We start from the raw sequence: 14,361 nt of genomic DNA on the forward strand, positions 1-14,361 counted from the left end.
TTAAAGGGTTAAGATGTGGCTATTGTTCCTCAGAAAAACAAAAATTCAAGTGCAGGGCACAGAGTATGCACCAGTGTAATCAACAGTGCGCATAATTTTATTTCATATACAGTGACTATAGTTAGTTCTGGAAAATTAGATATTTTCCAAATGTTGCTAAAGTATTCCAAGGTAAAAAGAACTCAACTGCTCAGAAGGTGATCAACAGAAATTATGGAAAATTACTTCCCAACCTCTCTCCTTAAAGTTTGCTCCAAAGTAACTGAAAAGCATAGGCGTCTTGTACCACCATCAACTGATACAAATCATTGGCACTGGTTTTGATCGTTACTAATTTTAATCACTCATAATGATGATGATTAGTAACTGGTAAAATAAGGTTTTCATATCAGTTGATGATACTGTATGCTTAATATATTAATATCTGAAAAGATTGCTACAAAACAAAGTAAATATTCCTCACAATACAGATTTAAAAAAAAAAAGGTTAGCTTTCAGAAAGGGAACCACTATAAATATAACTAGCAAATTTTGCAAAGAAGAGAATCTTCTCATTAGATACAGCAATTTCTGTGACCTAACAAAAGCCTTCTCATCAGTGAATCATTCATTACTTCACTACAGATACACAGAATAAGAAGTAGTGCACTTCAGAGAACACTTGAGATTTGAGAACAAGAAATAAAGAGCAACTGTAACATCAATTGTATAAAATTATTATTTTTTAATTTGGTAAAACAACAATTCAATGTGTCTTGTTGTATTTGCTACTATATCAATGCCAGTTGTTACATTGAAAGCAACCTGAAATTTCTTTTTTGTTTTGTAGGTGATACCCCACTCCCAATTGAAAACCGTCTCCCAGACCAGCTCCGGTCGAATGAAAAATAATTAACAAAATCTTTTACTCTAATTTCATCAAAATAAGCTAAAACTGACTGTCACAAATATTAAAACCAAACAATTATCACAAGTGACAAACATAAATATAACAACTAATGAGGAGGAGGCCAATGAAACATGTCATTTGGAGTTTTCTGCTCCAAATTTTAATAGGAAAGGAAGAGGCGTGAAACTATTTTTCAGATACTGTAAATCATATAGCGTACATCTATTTTCATTGAATTAAAGCAGCACAATTTCAGTGTCTGTATAAGAAAATGACACATTTATCTGCAGATTTTTCTGACTATAATGAGCACTGCAGTAGTTGTGATGCACATAATATAGTAAAAAAACTATGTTTCACTGTCAATCTGCAATGTCTCCTTTAGACCATTTTCAAAATTGCAGTTGTTACAATAATTATTTAAAGAGCAAAAAATGTTTCAGTTTAAAATTAAGATATCTCCATTATAACAAATAAAATGACTTTGAACTTACACATATTTTTCATCCAGTGACGTAAATATGTATGTAGTCACACTCAACTCAAAGACAATGAAACTGAATCCCTATTTTTAATTCTATGTTATGAATTACTAAAGATCTCTATTTTAAGGAATCAAAAAATGTCTGTTGCAATCTTCACCTTAGAATTCGACAAGAATTAAGATGTGATTATAGTTTGGTAGAAGCTGCCAAAACTTTTCTTTAGTAACTATACACTGCCCCATAAAACAGATGTGATAAATACTATATGATACCAGAATGTTTCCAGAATCAGATTTTCACTCTGCAGTGGAGTGTGCGCGGATATGAAACTTCCTGACAGATTAAAACCGTGTGCCGGACCGAGACTCGAACTCGGGACCTTTCATTCATATCAGTCCACACCCTACTACAGTCCCCTAGATAGCACTGTCAACTCGCCTTAACTCCAGCCTAATACTCAAGTTTAGTTTCAATACCTCATAGAAATTTACAATGTGGTGGTTTCCCTGAAAAAGACAAATTTTTCACCTTATTCTAGTGTTCTCATATCAACAAAATCCTTATATGTTCTTGCTGTTTACTATCAAAAAGCAGTTTTTAAATGGGCAATCTATGCATGGCAGCCACTAGCACTGCATCGTGTGTGGGGAAGTGATTTAAACTGACCTGGGAATGAGCGAACAAACATATAAGCAATCTTTTGGAAGGTCCAATTTGCACCGCATAACAAAGATTCATAATATTCCTACATATCACATCAGAAGTTATGAAGAGAAGCATTACATACAAATCCATTTATGTGTGGTGCGCCACTTTTATGTTACATGAGCATGTATGAGATGCCAATGGACCATTTCTCAATGCATTTCTAGCAGACAAAGGTTGTATTATGAAATTAAATTCTTTCTTTCTTTTTCACTGCACAAAATTACTATTATACAGGATATCCAATGAGAAGCTACACTAACTAGTGTTTAAACTTTGCCTGTGTCAGGCACAAGATAGAAACAGAACATTAAATATAATGATGAGCGAAAACAGTACAAACATTTCCCACCACACGACTGAATGCTGCCTGGTGACACAGAGCATGTAACACAGTAATGAAAGGGATATAAATGGAGCAGAGATGAATGGGAAATCATTCTAGTGATGATATGGGCTGCAAATACAGAAATCCTCTTCTGTTGGAGACTTTGACAAAGGGCAGACTGTTATGGCCTGGCACCCGGGAATGAGCATCTCAGAAACGACGAAGTCAGCTGTTAGTGTGCTACTGTCGTGAGCATCTACAGAAAAAGGGTTGCAGGGCAGTGAAACCATGAGTAAGTGACAAGATGCCGGACATCTAATCACAGAATATGGAAGTTGGGGGCATGCCCATTCCGCAAATCAGGATATGTGGCAACCCGTGGAATTATTTTAATGTTTTGGCAACAAAATTCATCTGAGCTGAACCTGATGTGACCAGTCTAACATTATTGGATACCAGCCCTGTGCCCATACACCACTGGCCCTCATTCTACAGGAACTGGATGATTTGTGTCTAGACATGTGGTGCTACATACCACCGAAAAACCTATCAAGAACTTGATGAATCCATGCCTCGCAGAATCTCTGCTGTGATGTGTCGAAAAGTCAACCAACTTGCTATAAAGCAACTGCTCATAATGTTCTGTCTCATCAGATCATATGTATCACATATGAGTAATTGGATCCCCCCCCCCCTCCGACACACAGACAAATTTCGCCATTTAAGTATGCTGGTTATTGACATCAATGTATTACTTTATTAATATAGGAAGGAGCAAAGATAACATTTCACCATACTGCTGAGTCATTGAGAGATCAGCTGGCACACAAACAAGATTGAAAATTTTGCCATGCTTTCTCACGAGTCCTCCTTCAGAGTTGCAGCTTCTTCGAGTTGCAGCACCATCGGCAGTGGCAATGTAGCCATGCAGTTGTAAGTGTATTCTGTTAGAAGAACATTATTCGATAGTTTAGTAGTATTTTCATTTTTATGCATATTGACTACTCAAGACCTCAACTATGATGAATTGTTAGCTTTACTCCTTCCATTATATTCCACTAAAGATTTTTACCAGCAATTCTTTCACATTCATGAGCAATTGTAGAGTTTCTTTAGTGGAAACAGTTTCATTTCATGCTGATAACTGTTTCCAGTAAATCTATCAGTTTAAGTAACTTATATGTATAGTTACAAAACAGCTACACATTATTTTCAAAAGAGGTGACATCACAGGTGACAATGTGTCAATTTACTCAATCAGATGACTCACCCTTTCTCCAATTTCTTCTGGATTCATGTTATTGCTTATCATGCATGCTACATATTTCACTTGCATCTCTTTACTTCCAATGATGGCAGCAGCACATGCATGCACTTTATTACCCTGGCACTCTACGGGTCCATGTTGGCATGTAAATTCGTAACCAGTTGGTGTTTCTCTGGTCTGCACACAAATGAATAAAAAGATGAGTAACTCCTTCCATACAAACAATTCATTTACATAAGTCTAAAAATTCACTCAACTTATGTAACAAAGTTTAAAAGACTAGGTTAGTTATATTGGTTACCAATCACCAACATTGTAACAATTAAGGTATCACCACCACCACCACCACCACCACCACCACCACCACCACCTATTTCCATCATTAAATGATATGGCCTCTCCAAGTACTAAGTTCAGGTACATCTGCAACTTCTTCTTCTTGTTTGCAACAGCCTTGCACGATATTCAGCCAGCTCACAACACCGATCTTCTGCAGGTCTTTGTCCCATTGATCTGGCAGTCTACCTCATGGTCTGTCTGTCTATTCCATTCCAGTTTCACCCTTGTGCATCAGTGAATCATTTTTTCTAACACCATGACCAGCCCATTGCTATTTCACAGTTGCTATTCTCTCAAGGATATCTTTGATGTCAATAACTGATCTGATGTCTTCTGCCCTTTTTTGCCTTTCCTTGTAAGTCACAACACAGACCTTTTCATGCCTCACTTTGCAGTTCTAAGTTTCTGTCTTATATATTCATGATGGTGACATACCAAGGACGGTTCTTCTCACCTGTTAAGTTTTTCTACTCCTATAAATAACCAAAGTTGTTCGCTAATTTTTATCTTATTTTCAATGGATTTACCTATTGCCAAGTAACACTCCTAAGAAAATCTCCAGATCTTATTTAGTGTTAATTTCACTTGAATTTATTGTTCAGATTATTGTTTTGGTTTTTCTGTTTACATTGATACAATTAGCTTTTGTTAGGGCATTCATAATTTGAAAATATAAACAACTGATGTTAGTACTACAGTTCGCAACGTGCAAAATCCTATAATCCAATCATTACACTTGAGAACGGAGACCCATACTAACAGGAAATCTGACAGTCCCATTTTCCTGTAAAGTGCTTCAAATCACCTGAAATTAATTGCCACATGCAATAATTAACACTAGTCTTATAAACTTTGTCATTTCCCATGCCAGATGTTGTCATACCTATTGTTTGATTCTGATCTTTGGCTTTTGTGATTTTAATTTTTCTATAGTACTAAATGACATACAGCACTGACTAACTTGCTAATTAATAACATCATGTAATATATCATAAATTGTAACTGTAATTTGGAATATGGCTCTCACACATGTATACAAAAAGGACATATTGCAGAAGGATAATAATGTTCATGTATCCACAATGAGATTTTCACTCTGCAGCAGGGTGTGCGCTGATATGAAACTTCCTGGCAGATTAAAACTGTGTGCCGGACCGAGACTCGAACTCGGAACCTTCGCCTTTCGCGGGCAAGCGCTCTACCATCTGAACTACCCAAGCACGACTCACGCCCCATCCTCACAGCTTTACTTCCGCCAGTACTACGTATTTTTCTAAATTTCTAACAAATAACATTTTCTATAAGCCAAACTAAGATTAATTCTGTAAGTTTATCCATAACAGTAAGATCTAGCCAATTTTAAAAGTATGATGCAGTTTACAAAATAACAGTTTATTCTTATGGCCATATTTAAGGAATCAGGTATCACTCACAACTGTCAGTTGGCTTGTTTGTAATACCTATGTTGGGTACGCTCCCAGTGTAGACTAACATCATTACAATGCATCATGTTCTATATGCACTGATATTCTTGAACCTAAATAACATTAATGTTTAATAACTTTCGAGTGATTTCTGTATCTCAAATGAATAAACATTTTAACTGGGCTGTGTTGTAATTAACAATAATGTGTGTGATGTCATTGTCACTGGAGTGAGATACTGTTGGACATGGCAATTCTCATTACAGAGTGACTTAAATGAACAATCATAGTGTATTTTTCCCAATAACTACAGGCTAGAACTAAGTGTGAACCGTGACATTTCATGTAAATATGAACTGTGTTTTGTGCCTAAAAGAAATAATTAACTTTGCCACTGAACTGTTGATAGGGACATGTGAGTGCTGACATGGTTCTATGCAATAATAGTTTTTTATAGTGGATAAACTGATCATTGTCTCTAATAATTGGACTTTCTGGCATTGTACAGTAGCATATGTTTGAGTTATAGATTTTCTACTGTGCACTGTTTAATAGACATAACTTTTGTCTTCGAAAGGTTTATGTTCACTCCCAATGCCTGACATTCTGAAGTAGGATCCAATACCAAAATCTGTAATTCTTCAATATTATTTGGCCATAGCACAATGTCATCTACAAATCTCAAGTTGTTAAACCTCTTCCTGATGATTCTAATTCCATTTTATTCATAGTTAAATTTTGACACTATCCCTCCCAAAATGGTGGAGAACAGCTTGGGAGAGATGAGATTGCCTTGTTTCACTCCTCTGCGAGTTGGAAACTCTTGAGATGATTATTTAACACTGACATCAGCTGTAGAAGTTTCATACATATGGCACAGAACTTTAACATAGTCTAGTCCTTGCTCAAATAAGGCTTCCATAACAGCAGGATAGCCAACTGAATAAACTGCCTTTTTAAAGTCTATAAAAGCTATACACACAGACATCCAGTATTAAGGTGTAGTGCCATCAAATACACAAAAGACAAAAAGACAATGAATATTAAACCAGAAAATTCTATTTCTTTGTCCATTTCTCATAACATTTTCTATGTATCCTTCATTGTTCTCTGGACATATTTCTTTCTTTATTGAATCAGTTTCCATCCTACCGCTATTTATAATCCTCCCATGTTTCCCCTTCTCCCTAGCTTTTTGTTAGAGACGATGGTAGCACTATCCCAAAAGCTTGACTTCTTTAGTTTTGATGTACTATTACTGTTCCATTTTGAGTTTCACCTTTTGAATAGAACTTTCATTTATTTCTCATGCATTTACCATCACTACCTATACCATTACACTGATACTGTGTGATGGAAGAAACACACTTGTCAGTCAAGCCGACTTGGTTTTGAAATGTACACATAATAGTGGCTGAAACAGAAACAAGCAGAGAAGGTTGACACATAGGAAGACAGAATAATAATGAATTATGATGTTGTTCCCTAGTTGTTCTGTTTTGTTGTCTAGTAACTAGGTGATCCTACTCTGTTTTACATGTTATTTGTTTCAGATTTTTATATTCTGAAATGCAAATAGATTTATGACGAGCTGAAATTTTACGACTGATATGTTCAGTAAGTTAAAGCTAGGAAACCACAGAAAAATTGTTTTACATCTGACTTGAAAGTTGTTATGAAATTGTGTTACTTACATAAATGTAGAAGTTATGTAGTGGACACTCTCTTGCATATACGAATGGGTTCAAAATGTCACGCAATACTTTCTTTTTCATTGGCCAGTTTCAATTAAAAAAGTGGAAATTTTTGTCGAACATTGTGGAATATTCCAATTTCAGCCTAAATAGTTTCATGAAGTTCTGACAGATGCCGGTGCTATATGTAGCCTTCAAAATGGCATTTGTGAAGCAGGTGCATCCCAAGCAGAGAGCTGTCACTGAGTTTGTTTTGGCAGTAAATCAGAGCATTGAAGATCGTCAACTAGTAGAGTGGTACTATTAGGGTACAAAGGCCCTCTCAGTAAGGTGGAATAAGGCTGTCACATTGAACAGAGATTATGTAGAAAAATAGGATTTTTAGCCAAAAGACTAGGAAATAATATGGTGTACTGGATTCATGAATAAAACCAAATATCTTTCAGAAAAAAAGTGTTGCATTACTTCTTGAATGTCCCACATACATACTAGCATCAAAATATTCAAGAGTTTTGTTCATTTTCTAATATACGTTTCTGGAATTTACATTTCAGTTTTTATGATGAAACACACGTTAGAGGTAGCAAAGTGCATTTAAATATGGCGTAAACGCAAACATTAGATTATGTTACAGGTCAGTCTGTTATAACCTTTATGTGGTCCTCATATTCGTTGATTTTGGCAACTCACAACCTAATTATAAACTTTCAATGTAACCAAAACATTTGTTAGACTACAGATCAGTCTGTCAGCTAAGATTATTATTATTATTATTATTATTATTATTATTATTTTGCGTGGAGGCAGGGGGGCCGGATGTAGTATCATACTCTAGCCAACATAACAATGATCCAAATTCAAGAAAGGATGACAGATCATTATATTTTGTTTGAATGTGAGGGGGCACCACCCAATTATTAGCTGGTACACAAATAATGATGCTCAATGCATGTACATAAACATATGGACATTCATCATTAAAAACTGAGGGATGCAAAATTAAGGTTTAATGTTCTGTTGATAATGAAGTCATTACAGACTGACAATGAACAGAAGTCCAGGTTGGAAGGGAAGGAAAATAAAATCAGCTTTGACTTTCTTTAATTTTGACCACTGAAATCATTTCAGCATTGACCTTAAAACAAATTAAGAAACCACAGAAAATCTCAACCTGCATGACCAGATGGGAATTTAGCCACACCCTTCCAAACATGAATCCAGTGTGTTAACCACCGTGTCATGTTGCTCCGAATCACACACTCAAATTAAATATGTTAACAACAGCAACAGTTACATGTATTTTTTAATTGTCTCATCACACCAACATTCACAGTGTTGCTGCATAAAAAGACCATTTTATACACAATTCTATGAGTGACTGCCACCAGGCCTGAAGCCACAGCAGACGGCTCTACTGAGGTTACTGTTGGCCTCACTGCAGTTAGTGTGTTAAAAGCTTACTGTAAAATCAATGACACACATTTGAAACTGCACATGACAATTTGTCAATAATCGATACTGTGCTGAACAGATCCTTTCTTCAATAATGAACATTGATGCCACAGTGCTTGAGAAGAATAAATGTATACAGTAGGGTAACACACATTGGTTGTATGTCAGCAAGTGAATAGGGAAAGCAATCATTCAAATTTATTCTCCTGCAAATGTTTTTGAAAAGCTTTTAGTGGATGTTGTTTATTACTAGAATTCAGATTAATTTAATGAATACCTGGGAATAAAAATGTGTAAGAATTATTTGTGGTGCAAACTCAAGAACAAATTGCAGAGGTTTTGATGATGCAGTGTATGGAGAGCAGTGACCCGATGTTATATTTACATTAAAATGAACAGTTGAGATTGCAATAATATTTCTTTATTGATCAGTATCGGCTTATATACAAGCCATCTTCAGAATTTCTTGGCTCCCTACGGCTGGTGTTGACGGTGCCTCGGATCTCTCATGGAAACAATGCAGTGTACGATTATGGTACACTGAGAAATCCGAGGAGCCGTCAGCACCAGCCATAGGGGGCCAAGAAATTCTGAAAATGGCTTGTATATAAGCCGAAACCACTCAATTTTTGCAATCCTGACTGTTCATTTTGACGTAAACTTGCAGAGGCCTGTTTAGGGAACTAGGGGCATTAGTTACTGCTTTCAAATAATTTCTTCCTTAATGAAATCTTTCATTAATATATATGCCTGTTTTTCAAACCAACATGAAATCAATACTAGAAGTAGGTTAATCTTCACAAAGTCTTGAAGTCATTTACTTTAGTCCAAAAAGGTGGCCATTATTCAGGAACACACATTTTCATTTTCAATAACTTACCGGCAGCAATAAAAAGTTTAACTGCCAATAGTAGAAACTACTGGTGTGTGTGTGTGTGTGTGTGTGTGTGTGTGTGTGTGTGTGTGTGTGTGTGTGCGCGCGCGCGCGCACGCGCAACTAATAATATAAAATAATCTAAATATTAGTGCAACCTTGACTTCTGCATAAATTCAGTGTAGTGTTGTAATATGATTCTTCTATTGCGTGTTTATTACGTTATAAATGAAAATATGTTTTTTCTGCTTCAGACCATCTCCACGACAATCATTCCACTTGGGATCTGTGGAAGGTACATTAGTATACTCGTATTTGTTTTTCGTTGTAAAAATTCGTTGTGTATTCTTGTTGTTCTGACATGTTCTATATCCTTGAGCTCCTCACTATAGACCAATTGCAATGAAAAGTACATCTAATTTAACATAAATTAGAATTGTACAACGATTTGAAACATTGTTAAACACAGGTATTGATTTAAAAAATATAGTGAAAGCTGTAGACAGAAAAACATTGGAATATCTTATTAATGACAACTCTAGCATTTTCCACAAAATTTATATTTACATATGCATATTCTGTGATATTCTGAGTATTATGCCTTATACCTACACAGTATTCTCCGAGGGCTCACTTACAAGATAAGATTTTCTACAACACGTGGCACATTATATCTCATACTAGTCATTAATTGCTTACCTCGGCTTTCCCATATGGAATCAGAACAGGATTGATCAAACCAGGGCCTTTCAAGAATGCAGGCAGTAACTGCCTTGTAATGAAACTTCGTGAATCTGGGCACAGTGCTTCATAGTAAACAGCAACTTCAACAGGACTGAGAGGTGTTCTCAGAGAAACAAGACCACCACGGTCAAGTGTAGCAGGGCCCTGGAAAAGCAAACCAATATTGTGAACTAACAAGAGAAATTAAATAAAATACCTAAACAGTTCAGTCATCCTGAAATTAATTATTTAATACTAGAAAAAATTTCAACACTTAACAACTTTCATTAAAATTACATGTTGGTTTTTCACAAAGAAAAAGAGTAAGCCTACACACAAGTTTGGTATATGATTGTAAAACGCAAGTTTCGTTTGTAATGCCATGTGCTGTAACAAGATCATACTTCTTTTTATGTTTTGCTCTATAGATCAATTACACTGATGTGCGATGCTCCCCCTCCCCTTCCTCTCACCCCCCCCCCCCCTCCACCACCTTACTAATAGAAAATTCACTGTATTTCTTTCACTGATTGTGAAAAATAAAGGATAACAAATATCTACTATGTTTTCGAGGTTTTACTGTCAGTTGCCGAATGAGAACTGTAAGCTAACAACTGTATGCTGTCATATAACACATGGGGGTGAACTTACTGCGTTAGTAATTGAAGATAAACTTGGAACAGTCCTTAATGCTTCCCACAGTATAAAACAAATAACGGCGAACAAAATCAATTTCACGCGCATAACATTGGAAATCACAGCCATTTCGCACGCTGTAAGTAAAGACTATTTTATTACATTAATTTAACACACATATCCGCCTTCTTTTTCGACTATCACAGTAAGTAAATTCACGTCAAGACGGTAGGAACATCACAGCCAACCCAGGTGTAACGGCTGGCAGGTGTTAAACAAGCACTTTACTACTCCCTCATTTCATCCGCGTACAGCTTCCAGCTTGCTACTGAATCGGCATCTGTCCTCAGCTTTTGAAGGCGTAGGACTAGCGCGCAAGCGCTACCAACAAAACAGAACGCGAAAACTGTGAAAGGCGACTTCTTTTATTTTATTTTGGCTAAGTAATTTCAGTTTATTCCCTAAGCAAAGCATTTATTTTAAGAGGGGGCATATTTGGCAAACGGCAGTATTTTGATTCCCGAGTACCCAAGCATCTTCAGCAACACAATTTTAAAATTTTAATTGACGAATTGGTTGCCGAAACTAAATATGTCAAATAAACATTTAGAACTGGGATGACACGTTTAAGACCAGAAGACGTATATTCTGCATTTATTTCATTGTGTGCATTTCGCTCTTCTAAAAAATGAGTCGTGACATTAAATCCTTGTGGAGAGACATTTAAGATGCCGACATTTGCTCGTAATGCACTTACGCAAATGATTTTTTTGTTTCAGCCTTACAATTCCTTTATTGTCACAGCTAATACAAACGTTAGGATATACACAATGACAACGATTACTCTTTCTTAGCTAAAGTTCACTTCTCATAACACTTTTAATTCTTCTCATCTCCCACAATTTTGTTTCTTATCATTGCCTCTTTTACGGTTTTATCGACTACATAATTTCTGAGCTTCTTTCGTTTCTTGTGAGAATATGTGCTATGGTACTGTAATGTTAATAACCACGAATCTCCAGTTTTGTGACATTTTATTTTACTGTACATCATTTAATTCATAGCGCGCTTGCTGCAAGACCACAGCAGTAGCTTTCACTTTCTCTCTTCAGTTTCTCCCTTTTTTCACGTTTTTGTCATTGTAGCTTTTGTGGAAGGAAAGTACTACTTGCAGTCAAATAGTACCCGATTTCCGCGTATAAATGTTTCGCCGTTGTGCACAATGCATTTTCTTGTGAATATTACCAAGTGTATCTACAGCAGCGTTGTATCTCGCGCTTGATTCGATGCTAAACGAATCCTACTTCCTTTCTCGGTTGACTGCTTAAATTACCCTGTCGCTTTGTGAGAGATCCGCAAAACTACGATAATTACGGCTTAATCTTTAATTCTTCATACTTATCATGTTAAAAGTTAATAAATGTGAGTAAGGAATCATCTGACAGCTAGCTTCCTCTTGCTCTCTACATGCAATGATTGGCGGTTACACATCATATTTAATAGTACGATTGTTACATGTTACTGTACACACGTCTCTAAATCTGGTCGCGAGCAAAAGAATATTGATGTCATAGTTCCCATTTTTTTCGCTGTTTTCAGTGTCCTTATCATAAGGAACCATTCAATGAGATGGAATACCACTTTAATGTGGTAGGCGTAACGAAGGTTAACATTTATCTCTAGCCATAAGTCGACTTTAATAGCAGCATAAGCATTAAACTGCTGGTTCCATCTCGGCACCAACCCACCGTCTCTCCCCTACACACTACTGTGACATGACGCTAGGCATCCACAGTTTAAATGATTTGTTACAGTAGGTTGTTTTTTATATAATCCTATTGATTCTGATATGATCTGCAGTGGACACATTTTTACACATGGTCGCTATTAGCTTCTAATACGCGTGCGTTGCATAGCATTTAGCACTAGGTGTTACAGATAAATTTTCGTTTCTCGATGTTTTTCGGCAGCAATTGGCACAATATAACTCGCTGTGTAAATTTTATTACGTTCATTTGTACGTAAGGGTTTTTTTTGTGAGTCAATGCATATTAGAGATCATAAGATTTAGTATATATTTTCGGTATGTTTTGCATTCACAGTTTCCTCGCGACAAACGGAATATGATGCGGACTGGTAAGTAGAGAGACTGACCGACTCATTCCCATACTAAAAACTATTTCGACCTGCGAAAATTTGATCACGTGATCTCGAAAGACCTTACGAAATTTTGAAGACAATTTCTAGCGGAAAATTCTTCCAGGCACAGTTTCAAATACCGGTATCCGTTTGCCCATCAGATTGAATGCAGGAGGATCTGGGAATCAAAATAAGAAAATACCATTACCAAAGTGGTCGTGCACTATCTTATTGTTTATAAACTTTCACGGCTTGTTTTATAACGGCAATAAGTTGTCGATTCATCGCTGAAGCATTATCCGTGTGATTACAATATCGTCCTTGACTGTCAACACATGGCTGTAGCCAGTGTTTCTGTTTGCAAGGTTTTATGCTGTTACTCCAAACAGATTCTAAATCAGATGATCCTGCTGACACGAATGAAGTCGTTTCCCGTTTCCCTTCCAGTAAACTTGAAACTGATGAACAGTGCATCTGCAAATCATAATATTTATGCTCTTGCTGTACTGCTTACTTTCTGAGAAATTACCATCTCATACTATCAACGAATGAGCGTCAGCTTAAAGTTGTGGATGGAAAGAGGATACCTATGCACATATCTGTTATCACACGCAATGTATCAACTGTATGTTGAGGTGGCAAAGTAGGAAAGTTGGAACACAGAAAGCCCCAACCACCGGTTTCAGAATAAATGTTACACGTTCGGCACATAAGATATTACTATGCAGTGCGAAATCGAAAGCGGATGAAACAAAGACCAAAGCGATGCGTGGACGTCTTCACTTTCACTGTAATTCAGTGTACGAACTGCCGAAGAAAATAAAGTGTTTCCAATTCCATGACAATGTATTTGATAATCCCTGAGCGCGCTACGTGGAAGAACCGACTTCGATCAGTAACGGTCATCTGTCGTGATATGCAAATGACATAGGAAACAGTCCACGTATTCACCAAAGCAGTAATATATGGTGAGTTAGCACTGCGAGCAGCTACATCCACTCCACATAGTTCAGCTGGCACGTACCTGGGCGTGTGCGAGGTTTATCGCACCTGCAATCGCGAATTCGTACAGCAGGAACAAGAGGAATGCCATGGCACACGTCCGAACAACAGCAAGGCAGCTGACGCTTTGCAGGCAGGCTGCGTCCACGCAGGCTCTTATACACTCGCGCGTCTGAAGGTGAAGCAAAGAGAAATGCTGAACCACTAACGTCTTAAGGCGCCCGTCGTAACCAGGTTGCCTCTAGCACGACCGACTTTCTACGGCTCATGTGAACTGTAGCTTCTCCGAAGCTGTTTACTATTCCTTCTTTACATTCGGTTTAATATCAAATAAACTGCGAAGTAAGAAGCGGTGTTTTAATTGTCTTTTAAAACACACGCGAGCTCGTACAAATGAAAACGTT

At 36.8% G+C, this 14,361-nt stretch overlaps 1 protein-coding gene across 2 annotated transcripts in view; it reads right to left on the reverse strand.

Annotated features, from left to right (window-relative positions):
- The window catches only part of LOC124612440 (gamma-interferon-inducible lysosomal thiol reductase-like), a 29,555-nt gene extending 15,434 nt beyond the window's left edge, over positions 1-14,121 (reverse strand). The window contains exons 1-4 of one of the 2 annotated variants that reach the window (XM_047140652.1): positions 13,907-13,917; positions 10,832-10,953; positions 10,157-10,345; positions 3,678-3,851 (exon numbers count right to left, since the gene is read on the reverse strand). In XM_047140652.1, coding sequence (XP_046996608.1) covers positions 3,678-3,851; positions 10,157-10,345; positions 10,832-10,945 — 477 coding nt within the window. In that variant the 5' untranslated portion in view covers positions 10,946-10,953; positions 13,907-13,917. Of the gene's footprint in view, positions 1-3,677; positions 3,852-10,156; positions 10,346-10,831; positions 10,954-13,906; positions 13,918-13,979 lie in introns of those variants that run through there. The other variant, XM_047140653.1, reaches the window with a different exon arrangement.
- Between the last annotated feature and the right edge of the window lie 240 nt (positions 14,122-14,361).

The sequence above is a fragment of the Schistocerca americana genome, chromosome 4, assembly GCF_021461395.2.
Source record: "Schistocerca americana isolate TAMUIC-IGC-003095 chromosome 4, iqSchAmer2.1, whole genome shotgun sequence".
Classification (NCBI taxonomy): domain Eukaryota; kingdom Metazoa; phylum Arthropoda; class Insecta; order Orthoptera; family Acrididae; genus Schistocerca; species Schistocerca americana.